This window comes from Chelonoidis abingdonii, chromosome 2, assembly GCF_003597395.2.
Source record: "Chelonoidis abingdonii isolate Lonesome George chromosome 2, CheloAbing_2.0, whole genome shotgun sequence".
Lineage (NCBI taxonomy): Eukaryota > Metazoa > Chordata > Testudines > Testudinidae > Chelonoidis > Chelonoidis abingdonii.
In genome coordinates, this window is record NC_133770.1 from 108,377,908 (window position 1) to 108,393,010 (window position 15,103).

General features: G+C 43.3%; 1 protein-coding gene across 1 annotated transcript in view; it reads left to right on the top strand.

The window, feature by feature from the left end:
• ABCA13 (ATP binding cassette subfamily A member 13) overlaps positions 1-15,103 on the top strand; it is a 284,724-nt gene that overhangs the window by 242,128 nt on the left and 27,493 nt on the right. Inside the window, 1 exon segment of the mRNA XM_032792446.2 lies at positions 12,187-12,321. Within this exon segment, the coding sequence (XP_032648337.1) occupies positions 12,187-12,321 (135 nt within the window).

The following is a 15,103-nucleotide window of genomic DNA, read 5'->3' on the forward strand; positions in this document are numbered from 1 at the left end:
AATTTGCCATGAGGGGCATCTTTGGTTCAGGTCCAGTTCAAAGCATAGGCACTATAGACTTGTACGTAGGGTCATGGCTCCTAAAGCCACATGGTGATGTGAAAAAAACACAACTTTTTTTAAATTAAGGCAAAATTATAATAACATATTGACATACTACATTGTTTATTACTTATTCAGGATCAGCTTAATATTCAAAAACCTAAAGACTCTGGCTTACTGGCTGGGGAGCCCTATTCCTTATCTTAGTATACAAAAAAGTGACCAAATTTCTATACACTGATCCACTTTTTGGCACTTTTCCTGTGTATGTACTTGGTGTGAAAGCTTTTCCATTACAAGAAAAGTTCATATTTTACTATATCACAATTCCATAAGAGGAGGAGTCATTTTTCTAATACCTGCAATCCAAAGTCTAGTTAACATGAAAAAGAAGTAAATGTGTTGTTCTGTTTAAAAGTAGATCCTTGACTGGAGCATTAAGTAAGCAGGTCAGGGGATCTCTAAGGAGGAGCATTTTGTCATAAGGTATCTTCAATCATTTCTTCCTGAAATTTTCTAATTCCCGGACACATCTACCACATGTGTGAGTGTGTTCCCTTTTTCTTGTAACCCTTTCAACAGAGCATCTTCCTCGCAGCAAAAATATGATGATTCTTAACTGGAGTCAAATGTCCCTATATAGTTATTTATATATATATGTATTTTTTTTTTTTAAAAAAAAAGGGCTGCACATTTTCATAAGTGCCTAGGTCCCATTTTCAAAAGGGACTTAAATACCTTTGCAAATCTGGTCTTAGTTGACTAAAAAAGGCATATCTAGTTTTGTCTGGGTATCAAATTGGGGACAAACCTTAGAAAAACAGGACAGAACAGTTTCATACCGGATGAGTGGCCTGCCTAGGTGCTATTGTAAATAATATATAATAACTGACTTTCAACCTTCCCCCATAACTCAAACTAAATCTAAACCTTGTTAGGGGGAAAAAAAAAGGATTTGTGTGAATCTGGCCTAGGTATGCTATGCCACAGTTCACTTCCTGTCCTAGGGCTTGGATACACTTGCAGGTGTGCAGCGCTGGGAGTTACAGCTGTCTTCATACAGCTGTGTAGGAAAAGCGCTGCAGTGTGGCCACACTGACAGCTACCAGCGCTGCAGTGTGGCCACATTTGCAGCACTGTTGGGAGTGGTGCATTATGGGCAGCTATCCCACAGAGCACCTCATCCCATTCTAGCACCGTGGGTTGTGGGAAGGGGACAGAAGGGTGCAGGTCATTCTGCTTCCTGTCCCAATGCCCCGTGATGCATCGCTTCACATCCCAGCAATCCCTGTTTTTCCGTCCACGTTTGGCGCCATTGTGACTCTCGCAACGGTTTCTGTGCAGTGCGATTCCTGTGGGAAATGGAGCCCAAACTGATGAGGAATATGCTGACGAGTCTCGCCAGCACATCACGTTTGGCAGTTGAGCTATTCCTTAAGCTCCAAAGTGATGAGGAATCCGACGATGATAGCGAGTCGCGTACGACATGACATTGCTTGTGGCATTCACGGAAATGCTCAGCACCGTGGAATGCCACTTTTGGGCTTGTGAAATAAGCACTGAGTGGTGGGATCACATCGTCATGGAAGTCTGGGATGATGAGCAGTGGCTGCAGAACTTTCGGATGAGAAAAGCCACTTTCATGGAACTGTGTGCTGAGCTCTCCCCCACCCTGCGGCGCAAGGACACGAGATTGAGAGCTGCCCTGCCAGTGGAGAAGGGGTGGCTATTGCATGTCACGGTGAGAGTAGATGCACTCCACGCTACTAGATATGGTTCGGGAACCAGTTGGAGTGGAAAAGTCGCATATTAGGATCGTTTTCGAATGCAATTTGCGAGTGCCATGATTGCCACATCCGGCTACGAAAGAACCATGACTCTGGGAAGTGCAGAACCGCTTGTGGATGGCTTTGCGTTTCCCTAACTGTGGAGGGGCGATAGATGGGACGCATATTCCTATTCTAGCACCACCCCACTTAGCATCTGAGTACATTAATCGGAAGGGGTATTTCTCTATGGTTCTCCAGGCGCTTGTGGATCACCGTGGGCGTTTCATTGGCATTAACACAGGCTGACCTGGAAAGGTGCATGATGCACGCATCTTTCGGAACACTGGCCTGTTCCAGAAGCTGCAGGCAGGGACGTTTTTCCCAGACCAGAAGATCACAGTAGGGGACGTTGAAATGCCCATTGTGATCCTTGGACACCCCGCTTACCCGTTAATGCCTTGGCTCATGAAACTGTATACAGGGAAGCTTACCAGGAGCAAGGACCGGTTCAACTACAGGCTGAGTCAGTGCTGAATGACTGTGGAGTGTGCTTTTGGCCGTTTAAAAGGGTCCTGGTGATCTCTGTATGGGGGAAAGCAGCATCCCTGTGGTTATATCTGCATGCTGTACCCTCCATAATACTTGTGAAGGGAAGGGTGAAAGATTCAGTCAGGAACGGGCCTCCGAGGTTCAACACCTGGAGGCTGAATTTGCACAGCCAGAGAGCAGGGCTACTAGAGAGGCCCAACACAGGGCTGCAAGGATTAGGGATGCCTTGAAGGAGGAATTTGAGGCTGAAAACCAACAGTAATGTTTGGTGCCTTGCACGGGAGTGAAGTGCAGTGGTTACAATGTTAGTAGGAAGCTGTTTTTCCTGAAATGATTTGCAGTGCATGTTTCTTTCCTGGGCTACGGTATCTTTGACTTTCTGCAATAATAAAGACTCTTTTCAAAGCCAAGAATTCATTTATTGAAAAGAAAATAACTTTTATTGACAGACACACAACATTTTGGGAACCTAAAAGGGCAGGGGTGTGTGGTGGGGAACTGTACAGTTACAGGTTTGAATATGTCCTGTCTGGAGTGCTGTGCAATGACTGCTGCACCTCAGGATGCCTATACTGCATGGTGATGGGGGTTGAGTGCAGAAGGTAAGGGTCGTAGTTCTCAGGGATGGTAGGTGAACGTACATGTGTTGGAGACAGCTGGTGGAAGTAAGAACCTGGAGCTGGGGAAGGGGGTTTTGAGCTGACATTGGGGCACAAGGGAAAGAGCTTTGGGATAGGGGGGAGGCGCGGTACTGCACTGCCTGCATGGCTATGAGCGTCTGGATAGAGTCCGCTTGGCGCACCAGGATGCTTATCAGCTGCTTTGTGCTTTTCTTCCTGGCCACTGCGTTTCTCTGGCGGATCCTGCTTTCCCTTTCCCTCTCCCTCCAGTCCTGCAGTTTTTTATTCTCTCTGGCAGAGTGATCCATAACTGCTTTCAGCAGGTAGTCTTTGCTTTTTCGCGGATTCTTCTGCAGGTTTTGGAGTCTTTGAGCTGTTGATACACGGGCAGCCGAGAAGTCAAGGTCGCTTGTGGAAAGGCAAAAAAGGCAACAGTTAACAGAGGCAGCATTGTTTATGTCTCAGAGGCAGCATTGTTTATTCCCACACAGTGAAGGAGTTTACAGTCTTCACTTTAGCATAATTTTCCCATACCAAAGAGAGCGCACATAACCCACAGGAGCCCCGAAATGGTGAGTAAGAGGGACTGATTGCTTCAGGGCTGTGCTGGGGTTTCTGTGACTTGGGGAAAGCAAACAGCGCAAGGCAGCTCCACTGAACGCTCTCCAACATTTTCGCAAGGAGTTAACCCTGAAGATGATCTCTGCTGCTGCGGGTCACCTGGGAGAGCGGCAGGTGCCTCTACAGCAATTCAGATTCTGCGTGGCCCTATGCAGCTTGCCTGTGTGCAGCAGTGTTCCCCTACCCCTCGCAGCACAATGACACGAGACACGTTAGCCTGACTGGACAAGGACCACAGTGGCTCTCCCTATAACTTGCGCAAGCGCATTGCCCACCTCTGGCTGAAACTTTTGAAGAAGATTACCGAGAGTCGATTACCACGATGTGATGGATCACATCATGGCTATTTCCACATCTAGCATGCATGCATGCAGCCCTAACCCTCCTCCTCTCCCGAAACATTTCCATCCTGAAATATAAAGCCGCTTACGGTAACCCACTCCTCTGCTTGTCCTTCACCAAGTACTGGCTGCTGCGACGGCTAGCTTCCTCCGGCTGAGAGAGCTCTGCTGCTGCCTCTGGGACTCCGAGGTTTCCCCCCACCCCAGTACCCTCACTCTCGTTTCCTCCCCCCCACACTCTGAAAGTATCGTCGTGGTCCTCGGATTGGCGGTGGGTACCCCCAATATCGTCCAGCTCCTGTAAAAACGCAGTTGTGGGGCAGCACCAGAGCGACAGTTCCCTCGCGGGCTTTGCCAATAGGCACCTCGCAGTCCTTCACTTTAACCTTGCACTGCACCGCGTCCCGGTCATGGCCCTTCCAGCATGGCCCTGATATCTTGCCTATAGGTAGCGTAATTCCTACGGCTCGGAGCGCAGCTGGGACTGCACAGCTTCCTCCCCCACACCTGATGAGGTCCAGCAACTCACCATTGGCTCCATGCTGGGCTCGTTGGCCGTGGAGGCATGGTCACCTGGGAAGATTCACTGATTGCACTTCCACACCTGGCTGAGCAAACAAGAAGGGATTTTAAAATTCCCAGGGCATTTAAAAGGCGCGGTCACCTGGGCCAGGGCAGTAGAGTGAGAACTGATGAGCAGAGTGGCTGAGCAGGCATGGATACCTCGAATACCTCTGGAGCAATAACACTTTTGGTGGCACACGCTGGCGACAGCGCTGGCAATGAACCAGCGCTGCAATCGTTATCCCCCGGCAGGAGGTGAATAACATGCAGCGCTGTAGCCAGGGAGATACAGCGCTGTATGTGCCTTGCAAGTGTGGACGGTGAGTAAGTTGCAGCACTGTAAAGCCACCACCAGTGCTGCAACTCTCCAGTGTAGCCAAGCCCCTAGACTCTTGGGCAGCGTTGCAATACAGCTGCTGTACTGCACCTCAGAAATGGCTAAATTCCAGTGGTGAATGAAATGATCCCTGTGTAAAGCTGTCTTTGAGCTTAGATTTGTAAGATGTAATGCTTGTGAATCCTTGAGGGTAGCAGTTCCTATGGAAATGTAAATTATTGTTGTTGTCTCACTCCCACACATTATGCTGTGCTCCAGGCCAAGCTCTCTGAGTGCTTACTGTTAAAGTGTTTGTGTTAACAAAAGAAGGAAATCACATGCACTAGTGAACACAATTGTTTGATTCAAAGGTGGAAAGCAATCTGAGTTCATTTTGTTTTACAGTGAGTTGGCAAGCAAGCAGGTGACTTACGCTATGCACAGCTGCATAAGTAAATATAATCTATTAAAGCAATAACTTCAAGAATCTGATCCTTCATAGACAGATTTGTCAGCAGCAGGAATTAAATGCCTGACATAAAGTTGAGTGCACTTAATGTTCCAAAACAGTAATTAACTGAATGGGAAAGGATGAGAAAATGGGTCATTTGTTATCAGTGTGAAACTGTATATTATATGAAGTTTTAATCTGTTTTTTAAAGCAGCCCTAGAAGTTTCTTTTAAATCATGATGTTGTAAAGCCCTGGGTGGAGTTTGAAGTGGGTGCAGGGAGGCATTGCTTCCCCCCTCTCCCCAAGCTAGGGTTACCATACGTTCAGGTTTTCCTGGACAATTGCCTCATTTTTGACAGTCCACTCTCCATCCAGGCAAACTTTTCAAATAAGAGGCAATGTCTGGGATTTTTCCTTTTGGGAGCAGACATTACAGCTCAGAAAGAACCATCTCCATGCCCCGATTTCGCCCTCTCCTGCACCTGTAGCTGCTGAATCCTGCCCAGCCTAGCCAGGTAGGTAAGTGGAGCGGTAAGTGCTAGGCTGCTTCAGCTGGGCTGCCTGCACTACTGTGGGGCCTCAGAACCCAGCTGGAAGGGGTGACAAGGCCAGACTCCCCCGCCCTGGAGAGGGTGAGAGGAATGCAGGGAGCAGCTGCATCTCGGGCTTGCAACAGCCACCATGACAGGAAGTGCAACACTGTGCCTCACCTTGAATGTGAGGCTGCAGGTCCTCCAGCACCACCACCCCACAATAGTCCCTCTCAGTACACACACATACCCCTCTAGCAGCCCCTCCCTGGGTGTGGAGTTCCTGCACATTAGCCACCCCGTGGTCCTGGTTAACTTCCCCCGGGGTACCTGTACAAGACCCTAACCAAGACGGGCCAGGTGCCTGGTGATCCCACAGTGGACTCAGCCCTATAAGCCTCTGGCAGGCATGGAATTTGCCCCCCATGCAAAGCCTCATTGGCCTGGCTAGAGCTGCCCCCCAAATATAGAAGTCAAACTATGCCTGTGTGTAAAACTAAATAGAATTAGAGTTGAGCTTAAATAATACACGGCTCTTGAGATGTTCAACTAGTTATCACACTGGATTGGCATAGTTTTTTTAAAAAATATATTTTTATTACATTTGTCTTATACCACAACACATTGCTTAATTCAAATCTCAGTGGAAATGGTTAGGGCTATATTCTGCTGTCAGTTACACTAGTACAAATCCAATGAAATCACCATAGTAGATGAGAGTAGAATCTGGAACACATTTATTCAAAGAGTACAAGTTCCAACAACATCAGTATCTGTCCCACCTCCCAAACTAATTAAAATCATAACTGCAATGTTTCAAGGCTTGGCCTATCAATATTAACATTACTATTTCTGGTTGGAGATTCTTCAAAGTAAGTTTCTCTGATTTTTTATCAGAACTTCAAAAGCCAACAGACAACTTGAGGGAGCATTGGCAGGGTTCCTCCTTCAATAAGTCCCCAGTACTTCAATAAGTCCCCAGGTGGATTTTTGCTTCCTCATGGAACTCCATTGACTTGTACTCTATGAAGACTGTGTGCTATTCTTAACCCGAATCTGAGCAGAATTTAGTCCTATAGTCAACTGAGCTTTGTAGGTTTGCTTGTGTGCAGATCTTTTCAGGATCAGAGCTGAAAGTGCAATAAACTCCTATAACTTCAGCTAATAATATGAGTTTTCCTAAAATTGCTAAATTTACTCTGAAGGGTAATACATAATTTTGGAGGACAATTTGTAGAAAACTGGGCAAAATGTTTTTTTTAATTATAAAACATTCTAAGTTTGAAATTTTCGCTAGTTCTGTAATTATTCACATGAGTATCACCAGTTTATATGGATGCAGTCCAACTCATGAAATTCAAATAGTCTTTCTGTAGATTTCAGTGAAAGTTGGATCTGGCTCTGTGTGTGTGTGTGTGTGTACTGTAAGGATGATGAGTTGGGCATTATATTCATCAGTCCTATTCAGAAGTGACTGATCCAAAATTAACAAATTATATCTTTCGAAGTTAATAGGATGGATAAATATCCAATACTAAAAATTCCCTAGTTCGGAGGTAAATCTGAAGAAAGTACCAAGAGAGTCCCCATATATATATATATATATATAATTTACCTGAGTGCTGTTACTGACTTTGGAAAAGTCTCTGGTTTAATAATTTGAATAAATTCTGCATGTTATTTTTTTGCAGTGCTTTATTGATAGATACAAACGTGGTCCCTACCTTAATTTCCAATCCTACACAAGTTTACAGAGGTGCTTAACTTCACACGCTTGACTAGTCCCACTGGCTTCAGTGGGATTATTTGTGTGTAATGTTAACTGTATGGGCAGGAGTTCACAGCATCTAGGCCTTAGATTTTATAAGTCAGTGGGAGTTGGACTGGACTCTAATTTAGGAAGAGGAGAGCTCTTTCCTTGAGTTAGAATTATCAAGGTAACACGTTTTGAAGTATTCCTAAGGAACATTGCAGACTAGTGATAGGGCTGTCTGTCTATGAATGTGAAGAATTGTTTTAGTTTCCTGGTTCTGGGGGAGAGAGGAAGAGTTGAAAGAGTTTAAAGTGTGCATTGAGGAGGTGCTCAGGTGAAAAACACCAACTATGTGGTTTGGATGAAGTCACAATGTATATATTAGTGTACAAATCTCTCATATATTCCTTATTTCAGTCTGAGTCACCTATATCCCACACAAACTAAGGAGTCACATCACTTTCAGTTGTGGAAAATTATTTATATCAGAAATAAAGACTCATGAAACTGAGGACAGAGAGTGTCATTAATGCTAAATGAAGGAATCCCACAGCATTTTCAGTTTTCTGCATGAATAATGTGTGTGTGTGTCACTTTAAATCTTTGTCAGACATCATGTCCCACATTTGGGTTAAGTCAAGATGAGAGGTATTTTCATGTATACTTTATGGTGTGACACCATCCAAACAACAGTATACCAATAGGTATGCAGCTAAATGAATTTATAATGGAGATGTATTTGCTACTTTACAATATATCTAATTTAGATGTAATTTAGATGGAATCTTCATTACTATTTAGATTATATTAATGAGTTTGGGACTATTACTGCAAATGTAGTCTCTCTCTCTATAGATATGTTAATGAAAAAGAGATAGCGGGAGGGGGCATCTACTGAAGAGCATGATAGAATAAAATGTATCATATTACATTTGATGAGCTAAATTCTACTGTGCTGCTTTAGTAGATAAGGTTTGAGGGAGATACCAGGACATAGGGAGCCTCTTTCTCAGAGCACCTGGCAAAGCAAACTCTCTTCATAGCACTCAAGACGGCACTAGGGAGTGAAAAAGTTTTATAACACTTCTGCCTACGCACCTTTGTGAATCAGTCCCCAGGGCTGCACTGTTACACTTCTGTTGTGCAGACAATATACTCAGGAGTGAAAATAACTTAAAGGACTTACCAGTACGCTGGAGTCCTGAGCGGGTGTGGCCTCAACCGGAAGAGGCATGGCCTCAACCGGAAGAGGTGGGGCCTTTTGAGATTAAAGGCTTACTTTCACCTCTGAATATACTAGGCCTTCAGCCAGCTTGTGTACTTGCTGTAATCATCTGCAAAAGCTAGCTGGGAAGCTTTATGCATTCAAAGAAACAGCAAATGAGTACCATGAAATGCCCCATAGCTCCACACTTAAAAGCCAGCAAAATTTCTGTAGCACAGGAATAACTGGCCTGAATCAATGGTTATAACCTATTTAGAAAGGATTGAGTGGGCAAAAAGGGAGCGGGAGTGGCACTCTATGTCAAAAATGACATTCCTTCTATATTTGGCACTGTCTGACTGTTGCTGCAATACTGTGTCAAGTTCTGTTATCCACAGTTCAAGAAGGATGTTGATAAATTGCAGAGGGTTAAGAGAAGAGCCACGAAAATGATTAAAGGATTAGAAAACATGCCTTATAGTGATCGACATAAGGAGGTCAATCTATTTAGCTGAACAAAGAGAAGGTTAAGGGGGTCACTTGATTACAGTCTAAGTAACCTACATGGGGAACAAATATTTAGTAATGGGCTCTTCAGAGAAAGTTATAACACAATTCTATGGCTGGAAAGTGAAGCTAGACCAATTCAGACTAGAAATAAGGCATAATTTTTTAATAGTGAGAGGAATTAATCACATTGGAACAACTTACCAAGGGTCATGGTGGATTCTCTTAATATCTCTTTTTCTTCTTAGCGTCACCAGGTGTCAATGGAAGTTGACTGTGCTTAGAATTTTGCACAGCCAGACTCTATATTTGAAAGGAAAACTCCAGTGCTCGGTTATAATATATTAGGCAAAATCCTCTGGCCTTCTTCAAAGCCAGAGATTGCACCAAACACAGCAGAATCTCTGCAGTTCCGCTATACGTGGGAAAGAGGAGGCAAAGACGTGAAAGGGTCATGCAGGAAGACTCAGCAACTCCATGTTTTCTTACTAAGGCAACTTCTTGTAGCATCTATCTCAGAAGTGGAGCAAAACAGTTTGTGGGTCACCTGGGAAATAGCAAGAAAACTTGCACTTTGCATCACCAAATTGCCAAAATGTTGGTTTCCTGATTGCCAGTTACATTTTTTGTTTTTGTTTTTTAACTAGCAGGTTATAGCATGGACATGCACAGAAAGCAATCACCTGTTCATGCAAGTGATGGAGTCTTTCACCTATGCACACGTGTGCACCTATGTACATGGGTGACAGTGCTGGAATATGGTATGTGCAAGTGCTTCCACATGCAGCATTGCACATACTAGAGAGGGGTTTGGGTATGAAATCCCTTTGTAAGATTTTCATTCATTTCTTTGTTTTGTTTTTAGATGTAACCTTAAGAATGTTTTCTATGGTATACTGAGGTTCTCAACTGTACCTCAGGAAATTTTGCATCAGGACAATTTGTTTATATAAGCTTATTACCAATGGCATGATCAAGTATATACCAGTAATAGGTTGTAAATGTTCACTTCTCTGTATTGATCATTTTTTTGTGACTTCACTGAGCTGGCTGAGTTCTGTCTAATTTTAACCCTACAATTTCCCATGACTTTTGCTGTTGACCTCAGATGGTGCAGAGGGAGAGGAAGTGTGCATAACGATCCTGCTCTGGATTTTCTGGCAGATGATCTCAGCTAGTGCCAGTGATAGGTGGAGACTAATGGACTGTAACCTGCTCTCCAACTGCTCTTCCCCTTGTTGCTATACCCAGGATAAGCTGCATGCACTAGAAGATGTGGCTCATTTTCATATCTAGAAAACCAGCTCAATTAAGGTTTGGTTGAGCAGAAATGTTAGGAGACACCAAGTCTGAGGAGGCTGATTGCCTCTTTTCTCTTTCCACTAGTGCCCCTGTGCAGGGCCAACCTAATCTGCCTCCCTTCTCCCCCCACCATTTACATAAACAAGTTAAACAAAAAGTTTTGGGACTAATTTGCTGTAACATTTTGGAGATCACCCAGGCTGATACCTATTGCCTTGTAACTTTGGGTGTCTTAATGCTGTCTGTGAACAGCTATATGTGAGGGCATGCTGGGAAACTGGGCAAAAACAGTAGGTAGCTTGTATTAGAAATGATGCTGCTCCCTTCCTGATTACTTCATCCTGTGATAGCCAGAATCCATTGTTTCACAGACAGCACCCTGCAGAGATGCTAGCCCTCAGTTTCTGGATACCAAACCTCAAAATCTGTTTGAAAAGTTTTTTTTTTCTTTCTTTTTCCTGCCATGATGACTCCTCATTGTTCAGAGTGAAGGAAACTCCCTCCTTTCCATTAACTTCAGTGTTCCACTATTGTGTCTTCCTGGTTGGACAATGGATGGGTACTTTAAGTTGGTTTTGTGTAAACAGCTAGCCTGAGAGATGCCACTGCCTACCTAATTACATCACTTCCTGTTATGAGGTGGTGATGTGGTTGCACCACAGTTACAATTACAATGTTCTACACACATACACATGCAAATGTTCATAGCCATCCCCTGCATAGAAATCTCCTAATGACCATCAAGTTCAGAACATTACAAGCTTTCATAAAAGATCTTACTTGACATAAGTTTATGCACAATAACATTGTATACAACTACTTAATTTAGGTGCTTATTCTCTGGGGTTCAGACCCCCTTTTCTCTCTGGAGTATGTAGACCCTGATTGTCACACCTGCCCTTCTCCTTTACCAGGTCAGAGCCTGCAAATGGAAATGTTATCAAGTTAGTCCTGTGTCTTGTTTAACTCCATCATTTAGAATAGCTGAACCTATTACTCATGTGATTGCCTTTCTGCTGATCCCATCTTTGTGTGTCTGACCTATTGTTTCATCCTCTCAGATTCTCTAGCACTTGAGAAATATGTTTGATCAGATAGATATTACAGAAACTAGTTGGAATGAGGAGCATTTTAAATTATTGACTCAACAATGCAAAATGAATGCAAATGACTATTACAAAAGTTGACAAAGCCAAATTTTCTGTACAAGAGGCTGTCTTATCCTTGGGAATCCCCTAGCAGCAGCCTTTTATTCTCAACATTTTGTCTGATAGATTCCAGGGAGCCTTCTTCCAGGACTTAAAAGTAACAGCATGTGTCAGATGAGAAAAATGGAAATACGTTTTTAATATGCTCAACCAGAAAAAAATATTCCATACTAGTGCAGACTCTATTGCACTGGTTTTCAGTCCATGGAACCCTGGGGGTCCTCAGACTATGTCTAAGGGGTCTGTGAAAGGTGGTTGTTGCCACAGAACAGTGATTTTCAACCTGTGGTACACACTATGTCTATCTCCATTCACAATTTTTTGGGGCCCGCAAATGAAAAAAAGGTTGAAAACCACTGTTCTATTGACTATACTAGTCTGACCAAGCTTGCCATTTCTTAATTACAGGTAGCTGGGGACCTTGTTAGCCGATTGCACCTTGATGCCCATATTAACAAACTGGTGAAGACATATAGCGGTGGCACAAAGAGGAAGCTTTCTACAGCTTTGGCTTTAGTTGGCAAACCCCAAATACTTTTACTGGTGAGTAGAGTGAACATTATTATTGCTTCGGAAGCATTAACATATTTCATTATTTTAGTTTCCTACCTGACGTGTGAAAACGTGGTGCAGGTTGCAACTCACCTCCAGGAATAAGTGACACAAAAGCAGTGCAGATGTCATATTCAACTCCCGGAATACACTCGTTTTAATTTGTGCTCCAACATTCCCCAGTTGGAGCTAGGTTTCCTAGGCTGGCAATTGTACAAGTGCTACGTTCCTGCTGCAGTTTAGGTATGTATTTTTTAGATAGAGATCTCTTTTATTCCAGAACAAGAGAAATAGAATTTACGGTTCAATATATTACAAAGTATAGTATATTTTCTGCCCATATTTCTACACAATATAAGAATATAAAAAAAAAACTAAAATAGGATTATAATGGGATGCTTATCCCACACAAGCCCTGAAAGGATTAAGGTGAGCCAAAAGGGGCCAATTAACCTTATATGCTGCACTTGGAGGGAAGTGAGGGATTGACAAACACTACCTGCAGATGAAGCCTAGTTTGGGGTAGAGCTGGTTTGGGGTAGGATTATAAAGCCCAGGAAGGGAGAGCAGGAGGAGTTACAGGGGAGGAGCCTGCAGTCACTCTCTAAAGGGAAATGGAGCCAAGAACAAGCAGGAAGTCCAGGGGGACAGTAAAACTTGGGATCCTAGGGAATCTGACAAGAGAAGAATTCTCCCATTGCTGTAGTTAATCCACCTCCCTGAAAGTCAGTAGCTAGGTTGATGGAAGAATTCTTCCATCAATCTAGCGCAGTCTACACTGAGGGTTAGTTCAGCATAACTCCATCTCTCAGGAGTGTAGATTTTTCACCTCCCTGAGAGACATAGCTTTGTTGATGTAAGTTTCCAGTGTAGACCAACCCACAGAGAGAAAGCGAGCAGCTGAAATAATAGTGGCTGATCCTGGAAGAAGCATTGGAAGAGGATTTTGGCCAGGGTTGCAGGCTGAAAAGAGCACTCTTGGTGTTGTGAGTAAAAGAAGCTGTTTGCTTCTATCTGATTCCTTCTGTGTTTGAGACATAGGACTTTGTACATTCTTTGTAAATAAACAAAACTGCATCAAAGAAATACCTGACTACCACCAGTGTCTACTCTCAACTGGCACACCCACAGGAGGGGACCCCAAACTTTGATAAGCCAATCAGATCAAAAGGGTGTCAGTAGCAGGATACAGTTGCAAGCAGAGGTCAGATCTCTGGAGCAATAGCTGCAAAGTCTCCAGACAGGTTGGGAAGACCAATTGCAAAGCTCCCCAGAATTTTAATACGCATAAGTGGTTCCAAATGAACAGTGAGGAGAATCCTTTCATAAGCAATATTTCCTCCTCAATATTCCATATTTTTTAAACTATCTACCCTTTGGTGGAATCTGATAGATCCCCTAGGCAAAAACTGTGCTCTTCAAAATCATCTTCATGAGCCAAGATAAAAGTAACATGTAGCAGGAGGGTTTAGTAAATATCCAGAGAAAGATGGGTACCTTCTCTCTTTTCTTATCTTATACTGAGCCCATCATATGGCATAAGCGTTCCACTAGAGGAAACAAACGTCCCCTCCAGTTCCCCTTTCTATGCCTGGGAGGGGGGGAATAGTTAAATAAACAAATTTTATAATCCTTCAGAAATGCCACTTGGTGGGAGTATAATCCCCATAGTAAAGGGATAAATCATCAATCCCAAGAGTTTGTCTCCAAAGTGAGTACAAAATGGGTTAAACTAGGATAGAGGACTCTGGAGATCTGTGGTTGGCGGTCCATACCCCGATTAGAGCACTTACCGAGCTGTGCCTCCGAATCTGCATATGTTCATAGAACCAGAAGTGTTTTGCTTCCTCTAATTTCATAGCACTAATCCACTTATGTGTTGGATGGTTTTACTTATGTTTTTTGAGCTCAAACTGATCTTGGATGACTTGGCAAAAGGGGAAGATTATCTTCTTAAATCAATGCTTCCCCTACTATCAGAAGGTCCTCTAACTGTTATGTAATCTCTTTAGGACAATCTGTCACCACAGGCAGCCATTTCAATTTGCCTCTTGCTGTGAAAGATGCATCCTCACATATGTAGTGTCGAGAGGAAAAAAACACACTTTTAAATAACTCAAATGCTCTAAAAGGTTTATACATATTATAAGTGTTTTGGGAAGGATTACTTATAAAGGATTTATAGAGGCGTTAATCTATGAAAGATCCATAATTAGGGAATAGAAGTAAATACCATGTGAAGTGTTTTCTGTATTAAAGTGACAATGTTAAAAATAGAATCAATTTACCCAATGGATCGGCTTCCCGTTAATGTTTAGAGTATCTCTTCTTATTTGGATGATAAAAATATAAGTTGTTTGGGTTTGGTTTTGTTTTTTTCTGCCTTTTACTCCTGCCAGCCCTGGAGACCCGACAAAGCAACTATAAGAGAAACTGAGATGGACTCACTCTCTCCTTGCGTCATTTGTGTCTAAGCATCAAAATCAGAGTTAGAGCAGCATGCTCCAACTTCCTGTGCTTCTTGCTTACAAGACTCAGCTAGAATTCCTTCCTGAAAACAAACCAGCCCCACACCATTGATACTGATAGCCAGTGCCACCCTCATGACACCCTGCATTCAGTGAAACCATTGAAAGGGCTGTCTTCTCTGTCACTACAAAAGTGGAGAGGATGGGTTTTAAAGAATAAGGGCCAAGTGGTATCTTCCCCTTCCATCAGCAAAAGGTATCGAAACCCATCTTATCAGTTGCAGAGGATGCAGAAAGGGAAAGTG